This window comes from Rhynchophorus ferrugineus, unplaced genomic scaffold, assembly GCF_030347505.1.
Source record: "Rhynchophorus ferrugineus isolate W39M unplaced genomic scaffold, kcgeb_rfMv2 rfM3, whole genome shotgun sequence".
Classification (NCBI taxonomy): Eukaryota; Metazoa; Arthropoda; class Insecta; order Coleoptera; family Curculionidae; genus Rhynchophorus; species Rhynchophorus ferrugineus.
The window spans coordinates 64,969,317-64,993,847 of NW_027472582.1; the positions used below are offsets into that span (position 1 = coordinate 64,969,317).

The 24,531-nt window shown below is 30.4% G+C and overlaps 2 protein-coding genes across 5 annotated transcripts; both read right to left on the reverse strand.

The window, feature by feature from the left end:
* Positions 1-372: 372 nt before the first annotated feature.
* LOC143192472 (D-3-phosphoglycerate dehydrogenase) lies at positions 373-3,260 on the reverse strand. Its single transcript, XM_076397838.1, has 5 exons — positions 2,954-3,260; positions 1,686-1,837; positions 1,347-1,566; positions 984-1,116; positions 373-857 (listed from the first exon to the last, which is right to left on the reverse strand). Exons 1-5 carry the CDS (start codon positions 3,080-3,082, stop codon positions 505-507), a joined length of 987 nt encoding a protein of 328 aa, XP_076253953.1. The 5' UTR covers positions 3,083-3,260; the 3' UTR covers positions 373-504.
* Positions 3,261-7,488: 4,228 nt separating this feature from the next.
* On the reverse strand, positions 7,489-24,281 carry CarT (Carcinine transporter). Of its 4 annotated transcripts, none has more exons than XM_076397853.1 (8): positions 24,150-24,281; positions 21,874-21,982; positions 21,433-21,822; positions 19,404-19,662; positions 13,853-14,485; positions 13,619-13,800; positions 7,759-7,937; positions 7,489-7,697 (listed from the first exon to the last, which is right to left on the reverse strand). In XM_076397853.1, the coding sequence occupies exons 2-8, from the start codon at positions 21,901-21,903 to the stop codon at positions 7,511-7,513; spliced, it is 1,860 nt and encodes a 619-aa protein (XP_076253968.1). In that variant the 5' UTR covers positions 21,904-21,982; positions 24,150-24,281; the 3' UTR covers positions 7,489-7,510. The 4 variants fall into 4 exon arrangements, with proteins under 4 accessions (XP_076253968.1, XP_076253966.1, XP_076253969.1 ...); XM_076397851.1 differs by lacking the exon at positions 24,150-24,281 and adding an exon at positions 23,503-23,633; XM_076397854.1 differs by lacking the exon at positions 24,150-24,281 and adding an exon at positions 22,714-22,815.
* Between the last annotated feature and the right edge of the window lie 250 nt (positions 24,282-24,531).

The following is a 24,531-nucleotide window of genomic DNA, read 5'->3' on the forward strand; positions in this document are numbered from 1 at the left end:
GGAGTAAGTAAAGTTATTTTGTTTAAGGTAGGTTTTCTGTGAAGTAGATCCAATAATTTTAAAACAACCATCATGGTAACTATGGCAGAATAATGTATTATAAATTAATCTAGATTCTTTATAATTTTACAATTTCATTTCTAAAAACACATTTCTATTGATATGCAATGTTCTGCCATGCAACATTTTAAATCAGGTTGACTTTAGTATCAACTATCTAATTCAATAAACATTGACAAGAAAGTATATTTGTATCATGTAAGTAAGAGTGAATGGTGAGCTGAGAAAGAGGCTGGTCGTTCATGGTTTAAGGTTACCATAATTGCTAGTCAGTTTCTAGATTAAATATTATCGTAGAATAAGAAAAAAAGCCTATTTGAAATGTATTTTTATTTGTTATATGAATATGCATTACATTAACATAATAATATAGTGGAGAAATGAACCTATTATGAGCCATTATGAAAATTTTTAATTATAAGGATTATTAATAACTTTTAAACTTCAATTATTTTCCAATACACTACGGTTTATAATTCCCGGAGCCGCAGTATATTGCGCATTCTTTCCAGTAAGAGCGATTATTTGCTCAGATACCTCGACGGCCACACGAACCTGCGCTTCTGCAGTACTAGCTCCCAAGTGTGGAGTTGCCACCACTTTTTCATGTGCAATAAGTTCCAATGTAACAGGATTTGTCGGTGGTTCTTGTTCAAATACATCGACGGCAGCCCCTCCGCATTGTCCAGATTTAAGTGCGTCTAAAACATCTGCTTCATTGACAATACCCCCTCTTGCCACGTTAATAATCCTAACGCCTTTTTTACAAACGTCCAAGGCGGCCTTGTTGATTAAATCTAAAATGTGAGACATATTTTAACTAAATATATTTATTTAAAATGCTTGATTGATTCAAAAATATTTTAATTCTATTTTGAACAACAAAGAGGATTATTTTGTTGTCAATTTGTATTTCAGCTTACTTCGAGTTGCTGGTATTAATGGCGTATGAACGGTAATATAATCAGCTCGTGGCCATAATTGTTCCAGAGGTAAATATTCAACGTTAAATTCTTTTGCTTGTTCGGCTGTAATAATCGGATCATATCCAATAGTCTAAAAGACATATTGTTTAATTATCATTATTATTGTCATTATTTATTTGATGCCAAATCGATTGATTGTGTTTAATTGTCTAAAACTATTGTTATTGTCATTTGCAACTAAGTGCCTTAAAATTTAAGGAAATTTAATGATTGAAATAGCTTAATAGTGATATGATGTACGTTACAGTTTTAGAATATTTGAAATGTTACCTTTAAAAAATATATGATTGAAATAATTACCGTCATTCCCCAAGCCTGCATTCTAATAGCTACTTCTTTGCCAATACGACCTAGACCAATTATAGCTAACGTTTTTCCACTTAGTTCATGTCCGGCATATAATTTTCTATCCCATCGCCCAGCTTTGAGAGAAGCACTCGCAGCGGTAACATTTCTCGCCAAATTGGTAATAAGAGCGCAGGTTAGTTCACAGGCACTTATTGCATTGCCACCGGGAGTGCTACAATAATAAAATTATTTACTCTCCATAATGTTATTAATTTAATGTTATTAAATATATATACTATGAATTAAATATAATTGTAGAGAAAAACATTCTAAAAAATGAAATATGCTTACTTTAAGACAACAACTTTGTTATCTGTTGCAGCTTTTACATCGATGTTATCTACTCCTGCACCGGCTCGACCTATTACTTTAAGATTAGTTGCAGCTTTAATAACATCCGCTGTTACTTTAGTGTCGGATCTAACAATAAGAGCGTCATAATTCTGTAAAAAACCGTTTTATTACTAAATTTGACAATTATTCTGACAGTTATATTTGCTGATAAATTTAGTCGTTTTAACAATCTTTTCAAATTCTGTTCGACAAATGAGATGAAACACATTATAAGAGATTAAATATCATTCGTTAATTTCTTAAATAGTTAAGTTTTAAGGACAATAACTTAATATCTGTGTTACTTTAGTGTCGAAACTAACAATAATTTTATTACTAAATTTGACAATTATTCTGACAGTTATATTTACTGAAATATTTAGTCGTTTTAACAATCTTTTCAAATTCTGATCGACAAATGAGATGAAACGCATTATAAGAGATTAAATATAATTCGGCAATATCTTACAATAATTAAGTTTTCAGTACAATAATTTTATTGAACAACCTACTACATAAATTACAAATAAAAAAATGCATTCAATATATCAATCAATTTAGTTTTTAATTATGAAAGAAATAATGTAGCCAAGACATGAAAACTAATCATTGTTATAGAAATTAAATATTTTGGTTGGTGAATGTGACTAGTTAATATATATCGGTAATATATATTTTACCCATTAGACATGTGTGGATTTTCATTCGTATATTGACAAGAAATTAATTCAAGATAAATTATAAAATTACCTTTCACTACTTTTAGCATGTAAAATATTATTAAATATATATTTAAAAATATCAAATAACTTTGAGAAAACATACAATTGAAAGAGTATTAAAGAAATGGAATATTTTGTGTTAAAATGTATAATTTCAAAAATTCCTTTCCAATGCGGAATTCCTTGGTGAACGTGACTATTAGTTAATTTTGATGGGGATTATTATACATTTTACCGATTAGAAATGTATCCATTATGATTGGTATATTAAAGAGAAATTTATTCAGGGCACATTATAAAATTCATGTTACTTTCCACTATTTTTAGCATATTTTTTTAAAAATATATATTTAAAAACATGACTTAATTATTGTTATCACAATTTGTTTTCTTAAATAATTTCAGAGAACCGGTTTAAAACTATTTAATGAACTAATCAGAACATTTCCAGTGTCATCCTGCATATATATTAATTATTATATATCAATAAAATAATACACCAACCTTGATTTCTGCGATAAGTTGTGCCTTCGGAAGTTTATATTTGCAATCTACTTCAATGGAATTTTTCTTTAATAATTCCGTACAGGCAGCATCTACTGCATCGGCAACTAAAACCCTCTTAATATCCATGTTCCCCACTATGAAATTATTTAAAAATATGTGTAATATATGTATATGTATATTACAATAACTGAACTTGAATATTTAGGTACCGAACAGACTAGCAAATAAACCGGCAGTACTGTGACTTGACTTGACCTTCTAACAGCAACGGACTCTCTCGATGTAGCCACATCGATTATTAACCGGCTGTTGATCTGCTTACGAGTTGGGGGATTGAAATAAGTCAAAGAGCACTCAATATCAGTACAATGATAATCAGTTGTTTTTAAAATTTTGTTTTGGACTCCCAGCAGTGAATATTTGTTTGTTTCGTGATTCGACAGATTAGGAACTATATCACCTGTGGCGTAACATTAGGGATTTTTGCGGATATTTTGCTACATAAAATCTAAAATATAATAAATTAAAATAGGAGATGTAGAAAATTTTCACCGTAAGAAAACTTTACAATAAATCCTGTTTAGATTTTATGTGTTCGAATGTATGTAAATCGCCATATCGTAAGCAGAGCTGGGCAAAATACAAGCTTTGCTTTGCAAATTTCAAAATACTATCTTGCATTTATTTAAAATAGGAAATAAAAATAATTTTAAGTCGTGTATTTAAAACGTAAAATACAGTGTTTCAAAATATAATCAAATGTTAGATTATACTATTAGAGTTAGATTATGCCTATTCAAAATAACAGTGACCCACGTCATCATGTTGTCAAAATATTGTCATCATATTTTAAAATTGAACACTATTTTTTCTTCTAATTTTATTTTAGTTAAAAAGAGATATACTGTCTGATACGTCCGAACATGTAACCGAATCCACCTATAAAATTGGCCCTGCCAACTGTCAATTGTCTGCAAAAATATCAGTTGTGTTCAAAAATGATTTAAAACGTTAGTGATAATAATTAGACGTTATATATGGCAATGCTGTAAACCGATAGTCCAATTTAATGCGGCGTACTGACGTCATAAATAGAATGGAACTAGTCCAGCCAGCATATTAATCAATAAAAGACTAATTTCCTTTCATGAACACTGTATTTTTAAATGTAGTATCAGACAAACAGTCCCTTCTTGGGACATAAAAGTAGATTTAACGGATCTACTAGAAAACAATCTTTGTCCATTTATTTTCCATTTTTGATGTCTGTGGTCGAATACTGTCGCAAAAATAAATAAATAAATCTGAGTGTAATCTAAATCTGTAGCAATTAGATCTAGTAATTCAATGAATTACTCCAAGTAGTCTAGTTCTATGGCCGAAAAAGTGTTAGTCTTAACCTGGGTCTCATATCATATTAATCTTTTCTACTACCTGATTCGTTAATATTTCTGGAGATGGAAATACATCTAAATGTAGATTTCTTTCTTAGATGGAGACGTGAGCTAGTAAATAAAAAATAAAAATGTAAAATTCATTGATTTGTTTATAGCATATCATCACCTAGTTAAGGGCGTTATTGCTATCGGGTTCGAACTACGACGATACTAATTCGACTCTTTTTAATCTCCTCGTAAATGACGATCTATTATTTTTTAGAGAAATGTACTTTCAACCCTGATTGTAAGATTTAATTGTTAACAACACAATTTAGAAGTATTAGAGCATTTTTTAAAATTAGTTTCCAAATTTAAGATTGAATAAATGTTAAGAATCAATTTATGATAAGTTTCATTAATTTTGAGAAATATTTAGTTGATGAGAATGTAAGTTGAGTAGCCTTGAATGATCGTAGAAGTGTATGATGTGTATAAGGTTGGCCAATGGAAGAAAGAATGACCGATTTTAGGGGTTTTATGTTTAAGCATAAAGAATCGATGAAAAAAAAAATCGAAGATATGTAACATTGCGGATATTCCAAATTTTCTAATTAGTTTTGAGAATGTTTGACATTGAGGTACAAATTTTAATATTTTACGTGAATAAGTTTAAATAGTATATTTTACCTTATCCATCATATTCGCCGGACATTGCTCCTTCTGATTACTATATTTATTTTGATGGAAACCGTTTGACCTGTCTGATATGTTCGACTAGTATATAATTTCTTAGAATTCTTGATAAAAACATTGGCGAAACTAATTTTTAATTTTAATTAATATACATGTTATTTGTTCTTACATTAACAGACAGTTAAAATATTCTTGGATATTAGATATATGGCTCGTCCGATAAAACAGTTAAGGCACGTCATAGATGACGCCGAATATATTGCCAAATTCAATATGTAATAATGTAAAATTTGTTTTAAACCTGTAGCAGATTTTCCATCTCATTTTATCCTAGTCAAAAAGAGCTTAAAACGAATCAGCTTCTAAAATTTGATTGGGACTGGTACTAATATCGCAGTACTATTGTACTAATATAAAATATTAGCGATGATAATTAGAGGTTGTAACCGGTTGTAAACGTTGTATATGTAATGTATCTAAGAAATTTTAAAATTATAATTAGTTAGTTATAGTTATTATAGCTTAGTTATTCACTTGAATGAAAGTTTTTGAATATGATATGATTGAATGCTGCCAATTTCTAAAACAGGTTGATGTTAGTGTAGAGTGTAAAAGATTTATGTGCACAGATATGTGTGTAATTGTTCAGAATATACATGAGCATTTGGTTAAAATGTATCAGGAGAGAAAGAATAGTAACTGTTTCACAGATATGGCAAATACATTACGAAGAATCTAGTAATTAAATAGTTTTTAAAGTTTAGTAATTAAATCTAGTTTTATCAAGAAGTATGTATACAGGTATTAACAGAACTAAGGAGAAATAAAATAAAAAAACAATAAAAGGAAACACTATACCGAAGGACACAAGAACTAAGCGAAAAAGGCAAATATCATCTCTAATGAAAGTAAAATATATTACTTGGATATACAGTTGTTAACTAGGGCCTCCAGGGAATGCAACTACAAACGCGCCTAGGACTCTAACTCATAGGTGGTATGGAAAAGCGTTCAATGTAGATATAATCAAGCACAACCCTAACCTACAAACTATTATAACGACGAAAACGAAAACTTCTTTGGATAGACTGTAAACCAAAATTCTAAAGTTATGCGGCAACTCTGCGACGTACTGACGACATACATTTTGATGACACGCATTGGATGTTTGATTGGACGGGCTATATTTTTGTCTTTAAATAATGGATCGAGCTGATTTAATTAATTAAATTACTATTAATCGAATTGTTAAAACTAATGAAAATTAATAGTAAATTTACTACGTGAACAAATGTTTTCTAATGGGTTAAAGTGTTGGGAAAATGCGGAGTACATGACATATATGACATAACACTTCTACAGATATTACTACATCCATAATGTACTTGAATATTTTCTCCATGTAATTATTATTATCATGGGGGTATAGTTTAGAAATGTGAAAAATCGATTTTCTTTTCATATTTTCAAAGCTTAACCATTTGAAAATATGCCCCTCAGAGCATTTCTCAAAATTTAAATTATTTTTGGAGATATAGATGTTTGTATAGTGACGCGACATTTAAAAAGAAACGGGCTTTTTCGCTACTTTTTTCGAGACAGTTGGCAATCATTTAAAATCTGCTATGAGGTTTATTCTTTCCTTATGGCATCAATTTCATTATTTCTAAAGGATTAAAACTTATTTTTGAGATTAGTGTTTAAAAAAAACTGTGGAAATTCTAGAGAATGGTCGTAATTTGGTGAACAAAAAATTGTTTGAATGAACTGAGAACTTTTGAACCTGAGTTATCATATCAATTATTTCGAAATCTTCTACTAGAATTCCTAAAATAATAATAAAAATAATTTTGAAAAATATCTTAAGGGGATATGCTTAAAGGGTTAAATTTTAAAAATATGAATAAAAGTTATTCTCCTTTAAGTTATCGCTTCCGATATTTTACGTTTCTAAATATAAAATATGGATTCTTTTTTATGTACTTTCCTTTCTGTATTTGGCAAGCTTAATTCAGCGTATGTACTTTTTACATAATTTTTTTGTGCTGTAAAATTTTTATATAGCATTTTATTTTTTGTGACTATTTACTATACTTTCAATATTTGGAATGTTTGTAAATTTGCATCACTATTAATAAAATACACACACACACACATATATATATATATATATATATATATATATATATATATATATATATATTCTACGTTTATGCTTTTGTTAGTGCATTGTTTACACGTGTTGGTAAAATTAGATTTAATATTTGCGTCAATAAATATTATGAAACGGACAAGATATAAATAATATTTTGTAATTGTTTTGCAGAATTAACCAACGAGTAGGTTGATGACGTTAGGAAATACCGTAATTCTTTCATCTTAATAATTCGTTGAAAATGTGATATAATATAAAGAAAATTGTGACGATGACAGGGGAATAAAACATCAAAACAATCTTGGTGCTGAGAAAGTATAAATTTATTCAGAACCAATACGTCATATTCATAGCACCATCCGCCGACTTTTGTGTATCCATTACACTCTCCTGCCTGACCAGTTTTTTGATCGATATTTTTCGTTGACTTTCTGGCGTTGGTTCTAATGGCGTTTCTTCCGTTATTTTTACCGCTGCCATTTCTAAATCTTCATAAGAGCCTATGTCCGATGGACTAAAATAATGTACACCATAAAATTTAGGTTATTAAATATACGATGAAAATGTATATTTACTTTAATGGTACGCATCGGAAGCAATCGTCCATGGTAAAGTTTTTACCAAATTCTTCGCCTTCTTCGAGGGTTTGAGGTAGTCTATGGTGTAGAGTCTCGGGCAATCTCAATCCACATAAACCGCCAAATACTGATACAACGCCCATTATGATAATTGGAAGCACTAACATTTCTGATCCCTATAAATAACAAATAATAATAAGGCAGTAAAATATAATAATTATAAAAAATAAATAAGCACGTCATAAAATTAAATTAAGTATAACGTGTCATAAAATTTTTCAAAATCATTAAGACTGGAAATAAAAATTAAATGTTGTAAAGGTATTAGGACATATTTTGATTTCTTAAGGGGATATTCTAGTTCAGATATTTGAGAAAACTTGAGTATTTTTCAAAATTTAAATTATTTTCGGAGACAGAGTTGTTTTAGTAACATGCCAGGTTACTAAAAAACGAAGCTTTAAACATTTTTCTCAAAATTACCTTTTTTCGGGATATGATAACCATGATATTTCAAGTTATACTGAACTGATTTATTTAAAATTTGGTGTGAGCCTTCTCAATAGAAAACGTATACATAATAAAATTTCGATTTTTAATATTTGAAAAAAAAATTTAAAAAGTGGTAAAAATGTTAGTTTTATTTGAACATTCGTAATTTGGCGAAAACAATATTTTTTCTGATTACTAGTCTAGAATATACCCTAGAATAGAAAGGAGGTTTGTTATTTCATCATAACGTGAGATCAACTGTTACTCTAGATGATTTTGCAGGGGACTATTATTTCAACATATGGAGTCTATTTGACCATGTTATTGAGAGAATGTAAGAACAATATGTTTTCAGATTACTAGTCTAGAATATACCCTAGAATAGAAAGGAGGTTTGTTACTTCATCATAACCTGAGATCAACTGTTACTCTAGATGATCCTGCATGGGATTATTGTTTCTACGTATAGAGTCTGTTTAACCATGTTATTGAGAGAAAGTAAGAACAATATTTTTTCAGATTACTAGTCTAGAATATACCCTAGAATAGAAAGGAGGTTTGTTACTTCATCATAACCTGAGATCAACTGTTACTCTAGATGATTCTGCATGGGACTATTTTTTCTACATATAGAGTCTATTTAACCATGTTATTGAGAGAAAGTAAGAACAATATTTTTTCAGATTACTAGTCTAGAATATACCCTAGAATAGAAAGGAGGTTTGTTACTTCATCATAACCTGAGATCAACTGTTACTCTAGATGATTCTGCATGGGATTATTGTTTCTACGTATAGAGTCTATTTAACCATGTTATTGAGGGAAAGTAAGAACAATATTTTTTCAGATTACTAGTCTAGAATATACCCTAGAATAGAAAAGAGGTTTGTTACTTCATCATAACCTGAGATCAACTGTTACTCTAGATGATTCTGCATGGGACTATTGTTTCTACATATAGAGTCTATTTGACAATGCTATTGAGAGAAAGTAAGAACAATATTTTTCACATTACTAGTCTAGAATATACCCTAGAATAGAAAGGAGGTTTGTTACTTCATCATAACCTGAGATCAACTGTTACTCTAGATGATTCTGCATGGGATTATTGTTTCTACGTATAGAGTCTATTTAACCATGTTATTGAGGGAAAGTAAGAACAATATTTTTTCAGATTACTAGTCTAGAATATACCCTAGAATAGAAAGGAGGTTTGTTACTTCATCATAACCTGAGATCAACTGTTACTCTAGATGATTCTGCATGGGACTATTGTTTCTACATATAGAGTCTATTTGACAATGCTATTGAGAGAAAGTAAGAACAATATTTTTCAGATTACTAGTCTAGAATATACCTATATACCTAGAATAGAAAGGAGGTTTGTTACTTCATCATAACCTGAGATCAACTGTTACTCTAGATGATTCTGCATGGCATTATTGTTTCTACGTATAGAGTCTATTTAACCATGTTATTGAGGAAAAGTAAGAACAATATTTTTTTAGATTACTAGTCTAGAATATACCCTAGAATAGAAAGGAGGTTTGTTACTTCATCATAACCTGAGATCAACTGTTACTCTAGATGATCCTGCATGGGATTATTGTTTCTACGTATAGAGTCTGTTTAACCATGTTATTGAGAGAAAGTAAGAACAATATTTTTTCAGATTACTAGTCTAGAATATACCCTAGAATAGAAAGGAGGTTTGTTACTTCATCATAACCTGAGATCAACTGTTACTCTAGATGATTCTGCATGGGACTATTGTTTCTACATATAGAGTCTATTTAACCATGTTATTGAGAGAAAGTAAGAACAATATTTTTTCAGATTACTAGTCTAGAATATACCCTAGAATAGAAAGGAGGTTTGTTACTTCATCATAACCTGAGATCAACTCTTACTCTAGATGATTCTGTATGGGACTATTGTTTCTACATATAGAGTCTATTTGACAATGCTATTGAGAGAAAGTAAGAACAATATTTTTCACATTACTAGTCTAGAATATACCCTAGAATAGAAAGGAGGTTTGTTACTTCATCATAACCTGAGATCAACTGTTACTCTAGATGATTCTGCATGGGATTATTGTTTCTACGTATAGAGTCTATTTAACCATGTTATTGAGGGAAAGTAAGAACAATATTTTTTCAGATTACTAGTCTAGAATATACCCTAGAATAGAAAGGAGGTTTGTTACTTCATCATAACCTGAGATCAACTGTTACTCTAGATGATTCTGCATGGGACTATTGTTTCTACATATAGAGTCTATTTGACAATGCTATTGAGAGAAAGTAAGAACAATATTTTTCAGATTACTAGTCTAGAATATACCCTAGAATAGAAAGGAGGTTTGTTACTTCATCATAACCTGAGATCAACTGTTACTCTAGATGATTCTGCATGGCATTATTGTTTCTACGTATAGAGTCTATTTAACCATGTTATTGAGAGAAAGTAAGAACAATATTTTTTCAGATTACTAGTCTAGAATATACCCTAGAATAGAAAGGAGGTTTGTTACTTCATCATAACCTGAGATCAACTGTTACTCTAGATGATTCTGCATGGGATTATTGTTTCTACGTATAGAGTCTATTTAACCATGTTATTGAGGGAAAGTAAGAACAATATTTTTTCAGATTACTAGTCTAGAATATACCCTAGAATAGAAAGGAGGTTTGTTACTTCATCATAACCTGAGATCAACTGTTACTCTAGATGATTCTGCATGGGACTATTGTTTCTACATATAGAGTCTATTTGACAATGCTATTGAGAGAAAGTAAGAACAATATTTTTCAGATTACTAGTCTAGAATATACCCTAGAATAGAAAGGAGGTTTGTTACTTCATCATAACCTGAGATCAACTGTTACTCTAGATGATTCTGCATGGCATTATTGTTTCTACGTATAGAGTCTATTTAACCATGTTATTGAGGGAAAGTAAGAACAATATTTTTTCAGATTACTAGTCTAGAATATACCCTAGAATAGAAAGGAGGTTTGTTACTTCATCATAACCTGAGATCAACTGTTACTCTAGATGATTCTGCATGGGACTATTGTTTCTACATATAGAGTCTATTTGACAATGCTATTGAGAGAAAGTAAGAACAATATTTTTCAGATTACTAGTCTAGAATATACCCTAGAATAGAAAGGAGGTTTGTTACTTCATCATAACCTGAGATCAACTGTTAATCTAGATGATTCTGCATGGGATTATTGTTTCTACGTATAGAGTCTATTTAACCATGTTATTGAGGGAAAGTAAGAACAATATTTTTTCAGATTACTAGTCTAGAATATACCCTAGAATAGAAAGGAGGTTTGTTACTTCATCATAACCTGAGATCAACTGTTACTCTAGATGATTCTGCATGGGACTATTGTTTCTACATATAGAGTCTATTTGACAATGCTATTGAGAGAAAGTAAGAACAATATTTTTCAGATTACTAGTCTAGAATATACCCTAGAATAGAAAGGAGGTTTGTTACTTCATCATAATATGAGATCAACTGTTACTCTAGATGATTCTGCATGGCATTATTGTTTCTACGTATAGAGTCTATTTAACCATGTTATTGAGGGAAAGTAAGAACAATATTTTTTCAGATTACTAGTCTAGAATATACCCTAGAATAGAAAGGAGGTTTGTTACTTCATCATAACCTGAGATCAACTGTTACTCTAGATGATTCTGCATGGGACTATTGTTTCTACATATAGAGTCTATTTAACCATGTTATTGAGAGAAAGTAAGAACAATATTTTTTCAGATTACTAGTCTAGAATATACCCTAGAATAGAAAGGAGGAACTATTGTTTCTACATATAGAGTCTATTTGACCATGTTATTGCGAGAAAGTATAAAAGCTCTATATTGATATACACAGAAGTATTTGGCTGTCTTTAACAAATGGTTGATAATATTAAAAATCCCGAACCGATTGGATTAAGTATCAAAGAAATTTATGATCGTTACATCATGTTGTGTTGTTGTAAGTTGGGGTAAGTTTATTCATATATATAAATATCAAATATTTATTCTTTTAATTTTAGAAATTAATCCCTTTCCGAAAGAAGCTATGCAAACGGCTATATACTGTATACTACGATATTTAGTACACGAGGAATTTTGGTGTAAAATTTATTGCCCAAGTAAGAACAAATTTGTTAATGGCTTCAGAAATATACATCCGCAGCTAGTATGTTTTAGAAATTATTCGAAGCGCTCAATAAGTTCATTTTTTTCATCTCATTGGCTTTTAGGAAATTATGAAGACAATGAACATGAGGTCTCTTTAAATAATTTACATTCTATACTAACAGGTGTTCTATATGAATAAATGAGTCAAGGCAATATATTATGCCCCAGAAAATTGTTTTATTATTACTGTCAGTAGGTCTCTTAATTTTAAACTCTTTTATTTTATCCCGCGATATATATTATATATATATATATATATATATATATATATATATATATATATATATATATATATATATACAGAAGTATTTGGCTGTCTTTAACAAATGGTTGATAATATTAAAAATCCCGAACCGATTGGATTAAGTATCAAAGAAATTTATGATCGTTACATCATGTTGTGTTGTTGTAAGTTGGGGTAAGTTTATTCATATATATAAATATCAAATATTTATTCTTTTAATTTTAGAAATTAATCCCCTTCCGAAAGAAGCTATGCAAACGGCTATATACTGTATACTACGATATTTAGTACACGAGGAATTTTGGTGTAAAATTTATTCAAGTAAGAACAAATTTGTTAATGGCTTCAGAAATGGATACATCCGCAGCTAGTATGTTTTAGAAATTATTCGAAGCGCTCAATAAGTTCATTTTTTTCATCTCATTGGCTTTTAGGAAATTATGAAGACAATGAACATGAGGTCTCTTTAAATAATTTACATTCTATACTAACAGGTGTTCTATATGAATAAACGAGTCAAGGCAATATATTATGCCCCAGAAAATTGTTTTATTATTACTGTCAGTAGGTCTCTTTATTTTAAACTCTTTTATTTTATCCCGCGATATATATTATATATATATATATATATATATATATATATATATATATATATATATATATATATATATTGGGTAAATCCATAATAAATCTCTAATAGATTAAATTGATGGAACTAAACAAATATAGAAAAATGAAAAGTCTAAAGAAGTAATTTTGATTTGTTCCAAAGTTCTTTGTTTATGATTTTATATATATAATATTTATATTTTATAGATATATTTATTTCGATATATATTAATAATAAAAAAATATAAGAAAAAATTATACGAAAAATAATAAAATTATTACCAAGTAAGTTACGAATGGTATAATAATTAAGCCCAATCCTGCAATGTAGGCTGATGTTCCTATTCCTAATCCACGTATGGCAGTGGGATACAATTCCCCAGCAAACGGGTATATAATGAAGAATGAAGATGATATACTCGATTTTGATATTAAAAATAGAACTAAAGTTGCAACTTCAGCATCTGAAACAAATAATGCTATAATTAATCTGAAAAATAAGCAAAATATACTTACCCTTTGGCACAAGAACCGTTGCAATACAACTAATTCCACTCAGAACCATGCACACACACAAGGGCCATCGCCTTCCCCATTTATCGATCATTAACCAAGCTGCAATATAACTGGGTATTTCCACAATCGACGATAGAAGAAAACTCAAATATTCATTGCTGCCCAATGAAGGCCCATAGTAACTTAACCCAATATAAACCATGTTATTGGCAAACCAATTTAAGGTTATCAGCAGTGTTTTTAGTCTCATGTTTGGGGTGCCACACAGATCGGACAATCCCAAGTTTTCGGGTTTATGCTTCTCTCCGTTCAGATCCTTTTTGTTCATCATTTTCTGTTTGAGTTGCTGTTTGAAACTGGTCGGCAGTTCTTTTTTGTTCATCCGCGCCAGTGCCTCCATTATAGCCGAAGCTTCTTCGAATTTGCCTTTAGCCAGGAGCCATCTGGGGCTTTCAGGTAAGTAAAACCAATAAATATAGTATAAAATAAATGGTATGGAGGAAACGAGGTTCAGGTATACCCAGTCTCTGACGAGGTACGTTACTCCTGCGAGCATAATGAGTCCCACTGTATAAAAGAGGCATGTTAATACTGTTACAAAAGATCGGTAGTTTGGTCCAACAAGTTCTAAAGCTGAAAATAATAAACATTATAAAATTCAGTATCTCAATTTCTATAAATCAATCTTTAATATATACAAATAGATTTATATATGTTAATTTAAATATAATATAGATGACATTGTAATGTTAATAACATCTTCTAGTGAGTTTTTATACTGTTGACTCTTAATATTAATTTGCATATATTTATGTAATTTATAATATTGGTACTAAAAAAAAGTGATTTTTAATTTATTGACAGTTAACTCTAAGTTTTTTTTATAGTATTATTACCCGGGCTTAATTTAATTTTGGTCTAGAAATGTAAAAAAAATATTATGAAAATTATTTTCGGAGATATTGCCGTTCATTAATGCAGCATCTAAACTGGCGTAAACTTTTCTGTATTTGTCATTTTGGGGTCTCTTTTTCAGCAGCTAGGGTTTATCTGCACTCGATCTACTGTTTAACGTGGACTCCGAATCACGGTTCTCGTCATTAACAGGTTAATTGAAAAGTTCCCAGCCTTACACATAGATGGCGCTACTAGAACTAAATAGATGTTTTTTGGTTAGCCCTAACACTCAAAAGATGCGTGTATAAATTTGACACCTGTCAGATCATTAGTTTGTGAACTATAGCATTTTGAGTGAAGCAACTTTTGTTATTGTGAAAAAAATGGATAAAAAAGAATTTCGCGTGTTGGTAAAATATTGCTTTTTGAAGGGAAAAAATACAGTTGAAGCAGAACTTTGTTTGATGCCGAGTTTCCGGACACTGCCCCAGAAAAATCAACTATCAAGGATTGGTATGATAAGATTAGACGTGGTGAAATCAGCACCGAAAACGGTGAACACAGTGGGCGCCCAAAAGAGGTTCTTACCGACGAAAACATTTAACAAATCCACAAAATTATTTTGAATGACCGTAATTTGAAATTGAATGAAATAGCAGACACTCTAAAGATATCAATTGAACGTGTACATCATATGATTCATGAATATTTGGGTATGAGAAAGCTCTGTGCAAAGTGGGTGCCGCGCGAGCTTACTTTTCACTATTAAACAACGACGAGTTGATGATTCGGAGCAATGTTTGAAGATGATCAAGCATAATAAACACGACTTTTTACGTCGATGTGTGACAATGGATGAAACATGGCTCTATCATTTCATTTCGAAGTCCAATCGACGGTCATCCGAGTGGATTGCACGATGAACCCGCTCCAAAGCGTGGGAAAACACAACAGTCGGCTGGCAAAGGTATGGCGTCTGTATTTTGGGATGCGCATGGAATAATTTTCGTTGACTACCTGAAGAACTACCTGATTGACTGAACAAGGAAGGACCATCAACAGCGACTATTACATAGCGTTATTGGACCGTTTGAAGGGCGAAATCGTCGAAAAACGGCCGCATTTGAAGAAAAAGGAAGTGCTGCTTCACCAAGATAATGCATAGTGTCGAAAATCCATGAATTGGGCTTCGAATTGCTTCCTCATCCACCGTATTCTCCAGATCTGGCCCCCAGCGACTATTTCCTGTTCTCAGATCTCACAAAAATGCTTACTGGGAGGAAATTTTCATCGAATGAAGAGGTGATCGCCGAAACTGAGGCGAATTTTGAAGCAAAGGACAAATCGCACTGCAAAAATGGTATCGAAAAAACAAGCCTACCGACTGGGGAATGGCCACCTTGGAGATAATCGCAGAAGATATCCGGTCTTACCCAGCCTGGTTGTTTGGCCGTTGTTTGACCGTTGTCATGACCACTGCACTAACCGAGTTGGCTGGCGTGACTTTGATCTGAACCTTTTTGTGTTTTTTCTTCAAACTACTTTATTTCAGACGATTGACATCATATGCCTGGTTCTACTGGACCGATTTAATTGAAATTTGGAAAACTGAATTGACTGGTTTTCACAGGCTTTTTTTTAAAGTAGCTTAATTGCATTGAGAGATCCGTTGAGATTAGAAGAAGTTATAGTCAGAGGATGCTATGTCTGAACTACAACGTGGGGCAAAAGTCCCGCTGCCATTTTGATTGCCTATAACTGTGTTCAAAGAAAAGATAAGTAAGTTTGGTTTTCATAAAAAGTTTATTTGGTCTCTACGTTTTTTTTTCGTTATGATTGAAAAATTATATCGGTTAAAGGGTAAGCAAATTTCGGCTCTTTTTAAGGTATTTTTCATGACATCGCTTTCATGATATTGCAATATCTGAGGCTGATTTCTTCAATTTTGTGACGAATATTGTCTTTAAGATGTTGAATCGTTTGGGGTTTATTAATATAAACTTGATTAAATCCGGAGATCTGGATGTTTAATTCTGGATCGGAGATGTTTCCAGCACGAATACCACACCTTACAATTGTTTTTAGTGGATCGAATGATGCTTCATTAATTATTTAGATGAAAAATCTTCAATTTCACCAGGTAGCCTTAGAATTGCATTACTGTACTAGTCTCGTTGATCAGGATCTCTCGGTGGCCACATTTTCAGCGTTACGAGATGTCAGTTCTCTTCTAGAACGAGGCCTGCCTGCTGTCGTACCGTACTGTCGAAAATTCACATGTAAACGATAAATTGTGGGTTTGTGATGCACTGGACGATTAGGATATTTTTGGCGCAGTATCCGCTGAGTGACAATAATGGAACAATTATTTTCAATAAATATTATCACTATTTCTGCTCGTTCTTGTGGCGTATATTTATCTATAAGAAAATTTGGACGTCTACACAACACAATGGTTACAGCAAAACTGAGCCAAACGTTACATAACCAAGATGGCGCGCAGTCAAAATGATAGCAGTACTTTTGCCCCACCTGTTATATGGTGGATGCATATTAATCAAGAGTTATAATTCTTGATAGATCATCAGAGAAATACGCAGTCAAGAGTTGTTATGATGAAAGAGAACAACTTTCCTATTATTGACATCAGTTTTTTTCATTTCACTGGTAATGAGATAATAATGCGGTCTATTATGTTTCTCCACGCTTACTGAGATTTTTCGCCAATTCGAAGCTAGCAAACATTTGTGAACATAATTTTCATCACTATTTTCAAAAGCACACAACATTGCACCAATTTTAATGCTGATACACTCAAACCTCTCCTATATACGAGGAGTGTTGCTGTGGTTGCCGTGTTTTAAACCACGACATCTATCAAGAAAATGCGCACTACAAATTTTTTCTAGGCCCAATACATTTCGGTCTTTATTAAATACCATCTTTATTAGATACGCTTAGTACAATCTTAGTTTACAATTAATTTATTACTACTTTTCCTATGTACTTGGATTAATTAATAATCAAGACGAGTGCGAGAAAATACATCAATATGTATTCTTTAATTATACAATTATAATTATTTATTAATTATTAACTTATAGCTATAGTTTACGTTCTTATAGCTATACTAATTGTATACATTTTATATAAGTTCGTATGGTTTTGTTCGGTTCTGACATCCTGCACGCTGTCCAGCAGTTGTATTGCTTCCACGTTAGTATGATTTAGCATCTTCTTTCGTGTTTTAAGGTGAAATCTTGGATAACTTCGCATTGGTAATCAATTGAAGAACCTTGTTTTGATAGCGTTGTATGACTAGTTGATTTGAATTTTTAGTGCAACTCCATATTTGCATACCATAAGTCCAAATTGGCTTTATAATTGTATTATAGATCAACCTCTTTGATTTTAGATCAAATTGAGAGTATCTTCCGACTAACCAGTATAGTTGTGTTATTTTGGTTCTAATGTGTTTTGCTTTTTGTCTAACGGGATGCTATTAAATGGGTGAAAGAGAATTATAGAATTTATATTATTAAATTGTATTAACGTAAATATGATTTCAATTTGATATTTGGATATTTAAATGTGTTGACAAGTTTAAAAATTAATTTAAAAAGATGACGTCATTTCATCATTTGTCACTGTTTTAAAACATTGACAAAAATTATTCTCTCAAATGGTGACAATGGTATAAAATTTATTTTGAAAAAAAATCTTCACAAGTTAGACAAAAAAATGTGGAATACTTTTTCGCACACCCAATTTTTATAACTAATTTATCACTAAATTTATGTAATTTGTTTATAACAAAATACAAAACTATATTTCAATCGCGTTTAATTATTCTATTTTCAAAAATAATAAGATTTTTAAAATAAAATCCAAACATTAACTTTTCCAAATTATTTTCTCTAAAATAGGCTGTGTTGGATATAAAACATGTATGTTCCTTCAAGTCTTCGAAAGAGTTGTTGAATATAAATCCTAGAATGAATTTATTCAAAACGATGACTTTGTTTTTTGAGTTTAAGTTTAGGTAATAATTAGAAGACTGAAAGTTGTCAGTAGGGATGTCGATTTCGGAGAAAAATATAGATATTAGTGTTAAATATATGATTTATATCGATACAAGAGCCACTGTAAGTGATTTGCAACAATTAGTAATCTCACAACAAAAGTTCGATACTCTTCTTCAAAAACGGTACATTTTTATTTTTTCAAAAATTGGCGAAAATATCGATATTCTTTTCGGCATCCGTAGTAGTCTCTCAGGCGAATGGAGCGATTTCAATAGATAATTTCATGAAGAAGTTGCAAAGATACAATGGCTGTCATGATGAAAAAGCAGCCTATATATTTTTTGGCACCTTAAGATCAAAAGTTTTGTACAAAAGGCTCGCCTAACACTACACCTTCACTTTTTACATATTTTGATCATAATAGTATACATTAAATAATAAAAGCATCAACACTTGAATACTTGAGTTTGACACACTTTATTTCGGTCCATTGTAGATTTATTCTTTAATGAAGCCATGCAAAATAAATCCAATTTCCTCCAGTAGATTAGTAATAACAGATTAAAAGTTTTATATTACCGAAATTATAATTATTTCATAAGTTAGTAAATAAATACAAATGTACTTACATATTATAAATGGTATTTGGTATATGGCTGGTATCGTAAGTCCTATAACAAACCTACTAGACGCCCACGACCAGAAATCCTGCGAAATTGCCGTTAAAATCCCACCGGTAATAAAGGTAGTTAAACACAGAAAGAACGTCTTTTTCCGTCCAATTCGATCGTTTAGCCACCCGAAAAAGTAAACTCCAAACGGTCCGCCCAAGTTTAGTGCCACCAGAGCGATGGTTGGGTATATGTCTTTATCGCAAACCAAATCAAACTGAAAACGATAATAACAATTTTTAGTTATACGAAAAAATCTTATTAGATAGAACATAATGTAATCATTTATTAATTCAAACAAATGATAATGTGATTTATTTATTATCATATTTATGCCAACATTTGCATAATTTTTATTTGATTTTGTTTTCATTATGAATAGTTTTTTTTCACGAAATTTTATAAAAATTGTAAATTCATTTTAGCAGACTTACATATAGCCCGTCCAGTTAAACAGTCAATGCACGTCATCAAAATGTATAACGTCAGCATGTCGTAATGTTATCGCATCTATCAATTTACAATTATTATGATTAATGTTTTAAAGAATTTTGCACACATTTGGCAACATAGTGAACTAATACCAATCCAAATCGATTTTTATTGAGTTTCGGTTACATATGCCGATAAAGTGAAAAGGAAAAATCGACTCCGGGTTTACATTTTTACAAACTTTGCCAATATAATCGTCGTCATCTATGAGGTACATTGGCTATTTTGTTGAACGTTATTGCACTTTACTTTGCATTATGTGTCATTTTATTGTCTGAATAACATACTTTCAGTCTTACATACATATTACATATCTTATGATGTCAAATTAGGAGACAGCAAGGTGCTATTTTTCAAGTTTAATTCAAAGAAAAATCCCGTTGAAACTCATTAATAAGAATACGTGAGTTTTAGTTTCTATCTCTTATACTTTAAAAGTTAATTTTACAATCAAAGGGAAATTTAAAAAATTACTAATACGTTTTTTATCAAATTTATTGATGATTTATTTCTATCTCCTCGCCATTTCAGATTTATCATCGAAAATGCTCTATCAATGCAAGCTTAACTTAAGAGTAAAAGAGCATAAACGAAGAGTAAATAAGAATTATTTTTGTTACATTTTTCAACAGTATTAATTATTGGTAGTTTAGTTTCTACTATTTGACCTTCGTAATTACTATTTGAAAATCAAAAACCACCTCATTATTTCAATAATATTTCAATAATTATTGAACGAGAAAAGAAGAAAAATTACTACAGCTATTTTCTCAAATAACAAACAAAAAAAAACGTGAAATATTAATAACTGTATTTCAACCGGTGATTTTTCAATTATTTGTAATATAGTTTTTGTTAATAAATAGTTCCGTTATTATAGTACATACTGCAAATAAACTATGTACCACAGAGAAACTCTTACTTTATGCTATGAACGCGTACTTTATTTTTACGCAATAATATACCGTATATTTTTCAAAAACCATTAATTATAACATAAGATGTGCTAAATATTTAGAGGAAAATATATAATATTGAAAAAACTACTCTTGGTCACTTGTTGCAAAAATCGCGAAATCCTATATATAGAGAAAAAGTCGTCAAAAATTCTACAAAATCTGCAATTTTCAGCAAACAGGTTTTTTTTCGTTGGATGGTCTAAAAGCATTTAATTTTTATGAAAATGTCTATAACTAAGCCGATTCTACGATAGCTTCAAGATATATTTAATTTTTGTGACAGGAAGTAACATACATTTTTTTTACGATAATGTCGTCAATTTATATAAAAAGATTTAGTTACAATATAACCAACAATTAAAAAAGGCTGTATTAACGGATCATATTATATATATATATACACTTGATTAAAATAATGTTACTTAAATTTAAAAGAAACCCTTATTTTTATAATATAATCACATAAAACTTATTTGACAACTTAGTACATGCTCTAGATTTGAAACACGTGTTCGATAAATGTAGGTTTTACTTACGTCTATAACGATGCTGGATTGAATGAGACTAATATCGTATTCCCAACCATATCTGCATTTCTCTATTGGCCATAAACTTTTATCCAAACTCCGATTGGAGAAATCACGAACGTCATCAATCATCCCCGTGAAATCCACCGCATATTTATAACACCTTGAAAATGTCCCGTTATACTTCGGTATGGACCAGTTTTTTCTCTCTTCCACCGTAAAGTTTTCTAATTCAGGAACATAACACCAGTGGTCTGGAGTACTAGTCATGAATAATTGATTAAACGATCCGAAGCCGCAAGGAAAACATGCCGGCAGACAGACTAGCCACAGCATTATTTTCTGATACTTGCCGAATTCGCCAACTTGCGGCAAAATATCATCCAAATCCATGGAATCCTAAAGCATAAGGGTGAAAATAGATTCCCCGGGAAAACCCATAAAACGTACCTCTTTCTCATTTTTAGTTTTTGAGTCCATCTTAAATTTCACGGTCTATACAATACGAACGCTTCCGGTTTTACAGTCGGGTTTATTTATGAAATATTTCTTCATTTCACTGAAACAATAATTGATTATTTAAATCATGTTTAACATTATTCAGACAATCATACCACCAAACAATTTAATTTTAGTTAGTCAGCATAATTTTGTTTATTGTTGTATCGGTACCGTTAACTAACCATCTGAGACATATTAGACCATAACCGTGTACCTTCATGCACACGTAAGTTGCACAATCATAATGTTTGCTTATACATTTTCGATAATATTTTATTAGCCAGGGTTACTAAAATAAAGCAGCATACGATCGTTCGATCTGTTCTTCAACGTTTCCGGGAACAACGTCATCATTGAGTAACGTGATGTCACTCGTGTCATTGTGCTCCCAATAAATATATTATAACCACGTCGCTGATTGAATAATTTATATTTTAAGTAATTTCATTTGTACTGTAGATTTATTCATTCACACAACCGGCGATTTACAAAATTTACGACACTTGCAATTTTTCTCAAGGACACGTGGTGTATTTTTAAATGCAGCCACATATTTTTGAAGTAATGTGTTAATATTGCTTTTGGCATACGGTTAGATATTATGCTAATAACTGACCTTCCCTTAAAGTAATCGGTTAATTACTTTCGAAACAGCTTAAGTAATCAGATATTGTCTAAAGTAAAAGCGAGTTCATGAACTTGATATTACTTTACTTGAAAATATTTACCGCAAATACCTGAACGTAGAATATTTATTCCGATAATACTACAAAACTAATATTTACTTACAATATCATCGATGGGAGGATACTGTACTAAATTGAAAAAATCGCACTAAATATTTTCAACATTAATTAAAGATATTATTTGAAAACAAGATCTAGTTAAAACTGCAACATTTCTGGCAATATTTAATGAAAGCTTATTTAATATTTCGTGTTATTGCAAATTGAAAAAAAGCAAAAATAGGCTTTATGTCCAGTTTCTTACGTTTTTAGCGTTATCCGGTATTTGGTTAGTTTATATAGGTCGCAGCATATTGCATTTTATCGTCCATATTATGACCTTATTATGTATAACCTTATTATATATCTACGTATATATATTTATTTAATAATATACATAATATTAATACTAAGTAATCAATCAAACCAATGACATTCATTATCCATTGCAAGATAGAAAAGACTGAGGTAGATTAGATTTCCTCTAAATGTAATATATTTATTAGTATTCTTAATATATAGCGAAATATTATAACTATATAATATAATATTAAACTATAATAATTGAAATGTATGTTGTAGTTCGCTTTTCAATAGCCATGTTAGTTTATAAGAGAAATTAAAATTAATAAAAATTGACAGTTGATTAGGTATGATTGATTCGCTTTATTCCAGTATAGTTCCTTCAATTATTTTTTATTATTTTAAATTGTGTTTAGAGTATGGATTAAAACCATATAATGCTAATACTATATTATGAAACTATTTATTAAACTACTATTTTATGAATCACTTGATTCTAAAGCTAATTTTTAATAAATTTACATTATAAATATTTCTTAAACATACATACTTTTTATAGCTGTTATTCCAATATTTCCAATCGATTGAATACGTCGGAAACACATCAAAATACACTAAACAATAAGAAACAAAAAAAAAACACTGGATTTGTTTCCGAAACTCGATTCTCTTCGCACTTATGCGGCGTCAAATGACGAACGATCCTAATCCAATTTTTAAAGGAGGGCTTCAATAATTAAAATATATTAGAATCATCAACAGCAGATGGACAACTAATTGTTTATGGTGCTAGTTATATTGAACATTTAACCATATTCGCATCTTTGCAAGTTAGTTAAACTATTTGGATATCCTAATTGGTCTTTCATGTAAGACAAGCTTACATATATAAAACTGTATACTAGAAGGAATTCGTGTTAATTCCTTTTAAGTGTTGTATATGCTTAAGTAATTATTATCGGTATTATTTCAGGTCTTTAAAATTCTCAAAAAAATGCTTTTACTTAAAAATGCAACTAGATTATCTCTAAAAACACGTGGTTTAATTAAATTGCATTTAAACATAAAAGTGTATATGCTCCATTTAATAAAGTATGATTAATAGTAATAGTTTTAGTTACAATAGCTTATATTACAATTTTATAAGCAAATATTCAATTCTAATTTAATTAATTATATTGATATATATTTAAGTACCTTACAGTTTTATCATAAATTGAGTTAAACTATTCACTTAAAGGTTCAAATACTCCTTATATATTATTATACTCAATATTTATTTTTAATTTGATACTATTATTTTCTTCGGTTGATCTTGTTGATTTGATTGGTTGACCGAGATAGCACCACCAAACAATTGTACTATTAGGCATTCTTAACCTATATGTTGGCCGTTATTTTAAAGTTTTCGGGGAATTTATTTGTGGTGATTTAAGTTATCTAAACGCGATATTCAGTGATTACAGATAAATGTGTAAGATAAGCGTTAATGTAAAAAAATATTATATATACACAGATAAAAAATAAAATAAATTATAATGGCCATCACATAATGTCCTATAATTTTATTTGTTTATTA

Coding starts and splice junctions, on each gene's coding strand:
- LOC143192472 (XM_076397838.1), bottom strand. CDS start 3,082: ATGGATATTAAGAGGGTTTTAGTTGCCGATGCAGTAGATGCTGCCTGT. Junction 1,838..2,953: donor AACTTATCGCAGAAATCAAG/GTTGGTGTATTA, acceptor GGTTTTTTACAG/AATTATGACGCTCTTATTGT. Junction 1,567..1,685: donor AACAAAGTTGTTGTCTTAAA/GTAAGCATATTT, acceptor TTATTATTGTAG/CACTCCCGGTGGCAATGCAA.
- CarT (XM_076397853.1), bottom strand. CDS start 21,903: ATGGACTCAAAAACTAAAAATGAGAAAGAG. Junction 13,801..13,852: donor AACGGTTCTTGTGCCAAAGG/GTAAGTATATTT, acceptor TATTTGTTTCAG/ATGCTGAAGTTGCAACTTTA. Junction 7,698..7,758: donor TTCCGATGCGTACCATTAAA/GTAAATATACAT, acceptor ACATTATTTTAG/TCCATCGGACATAGGCTCTT.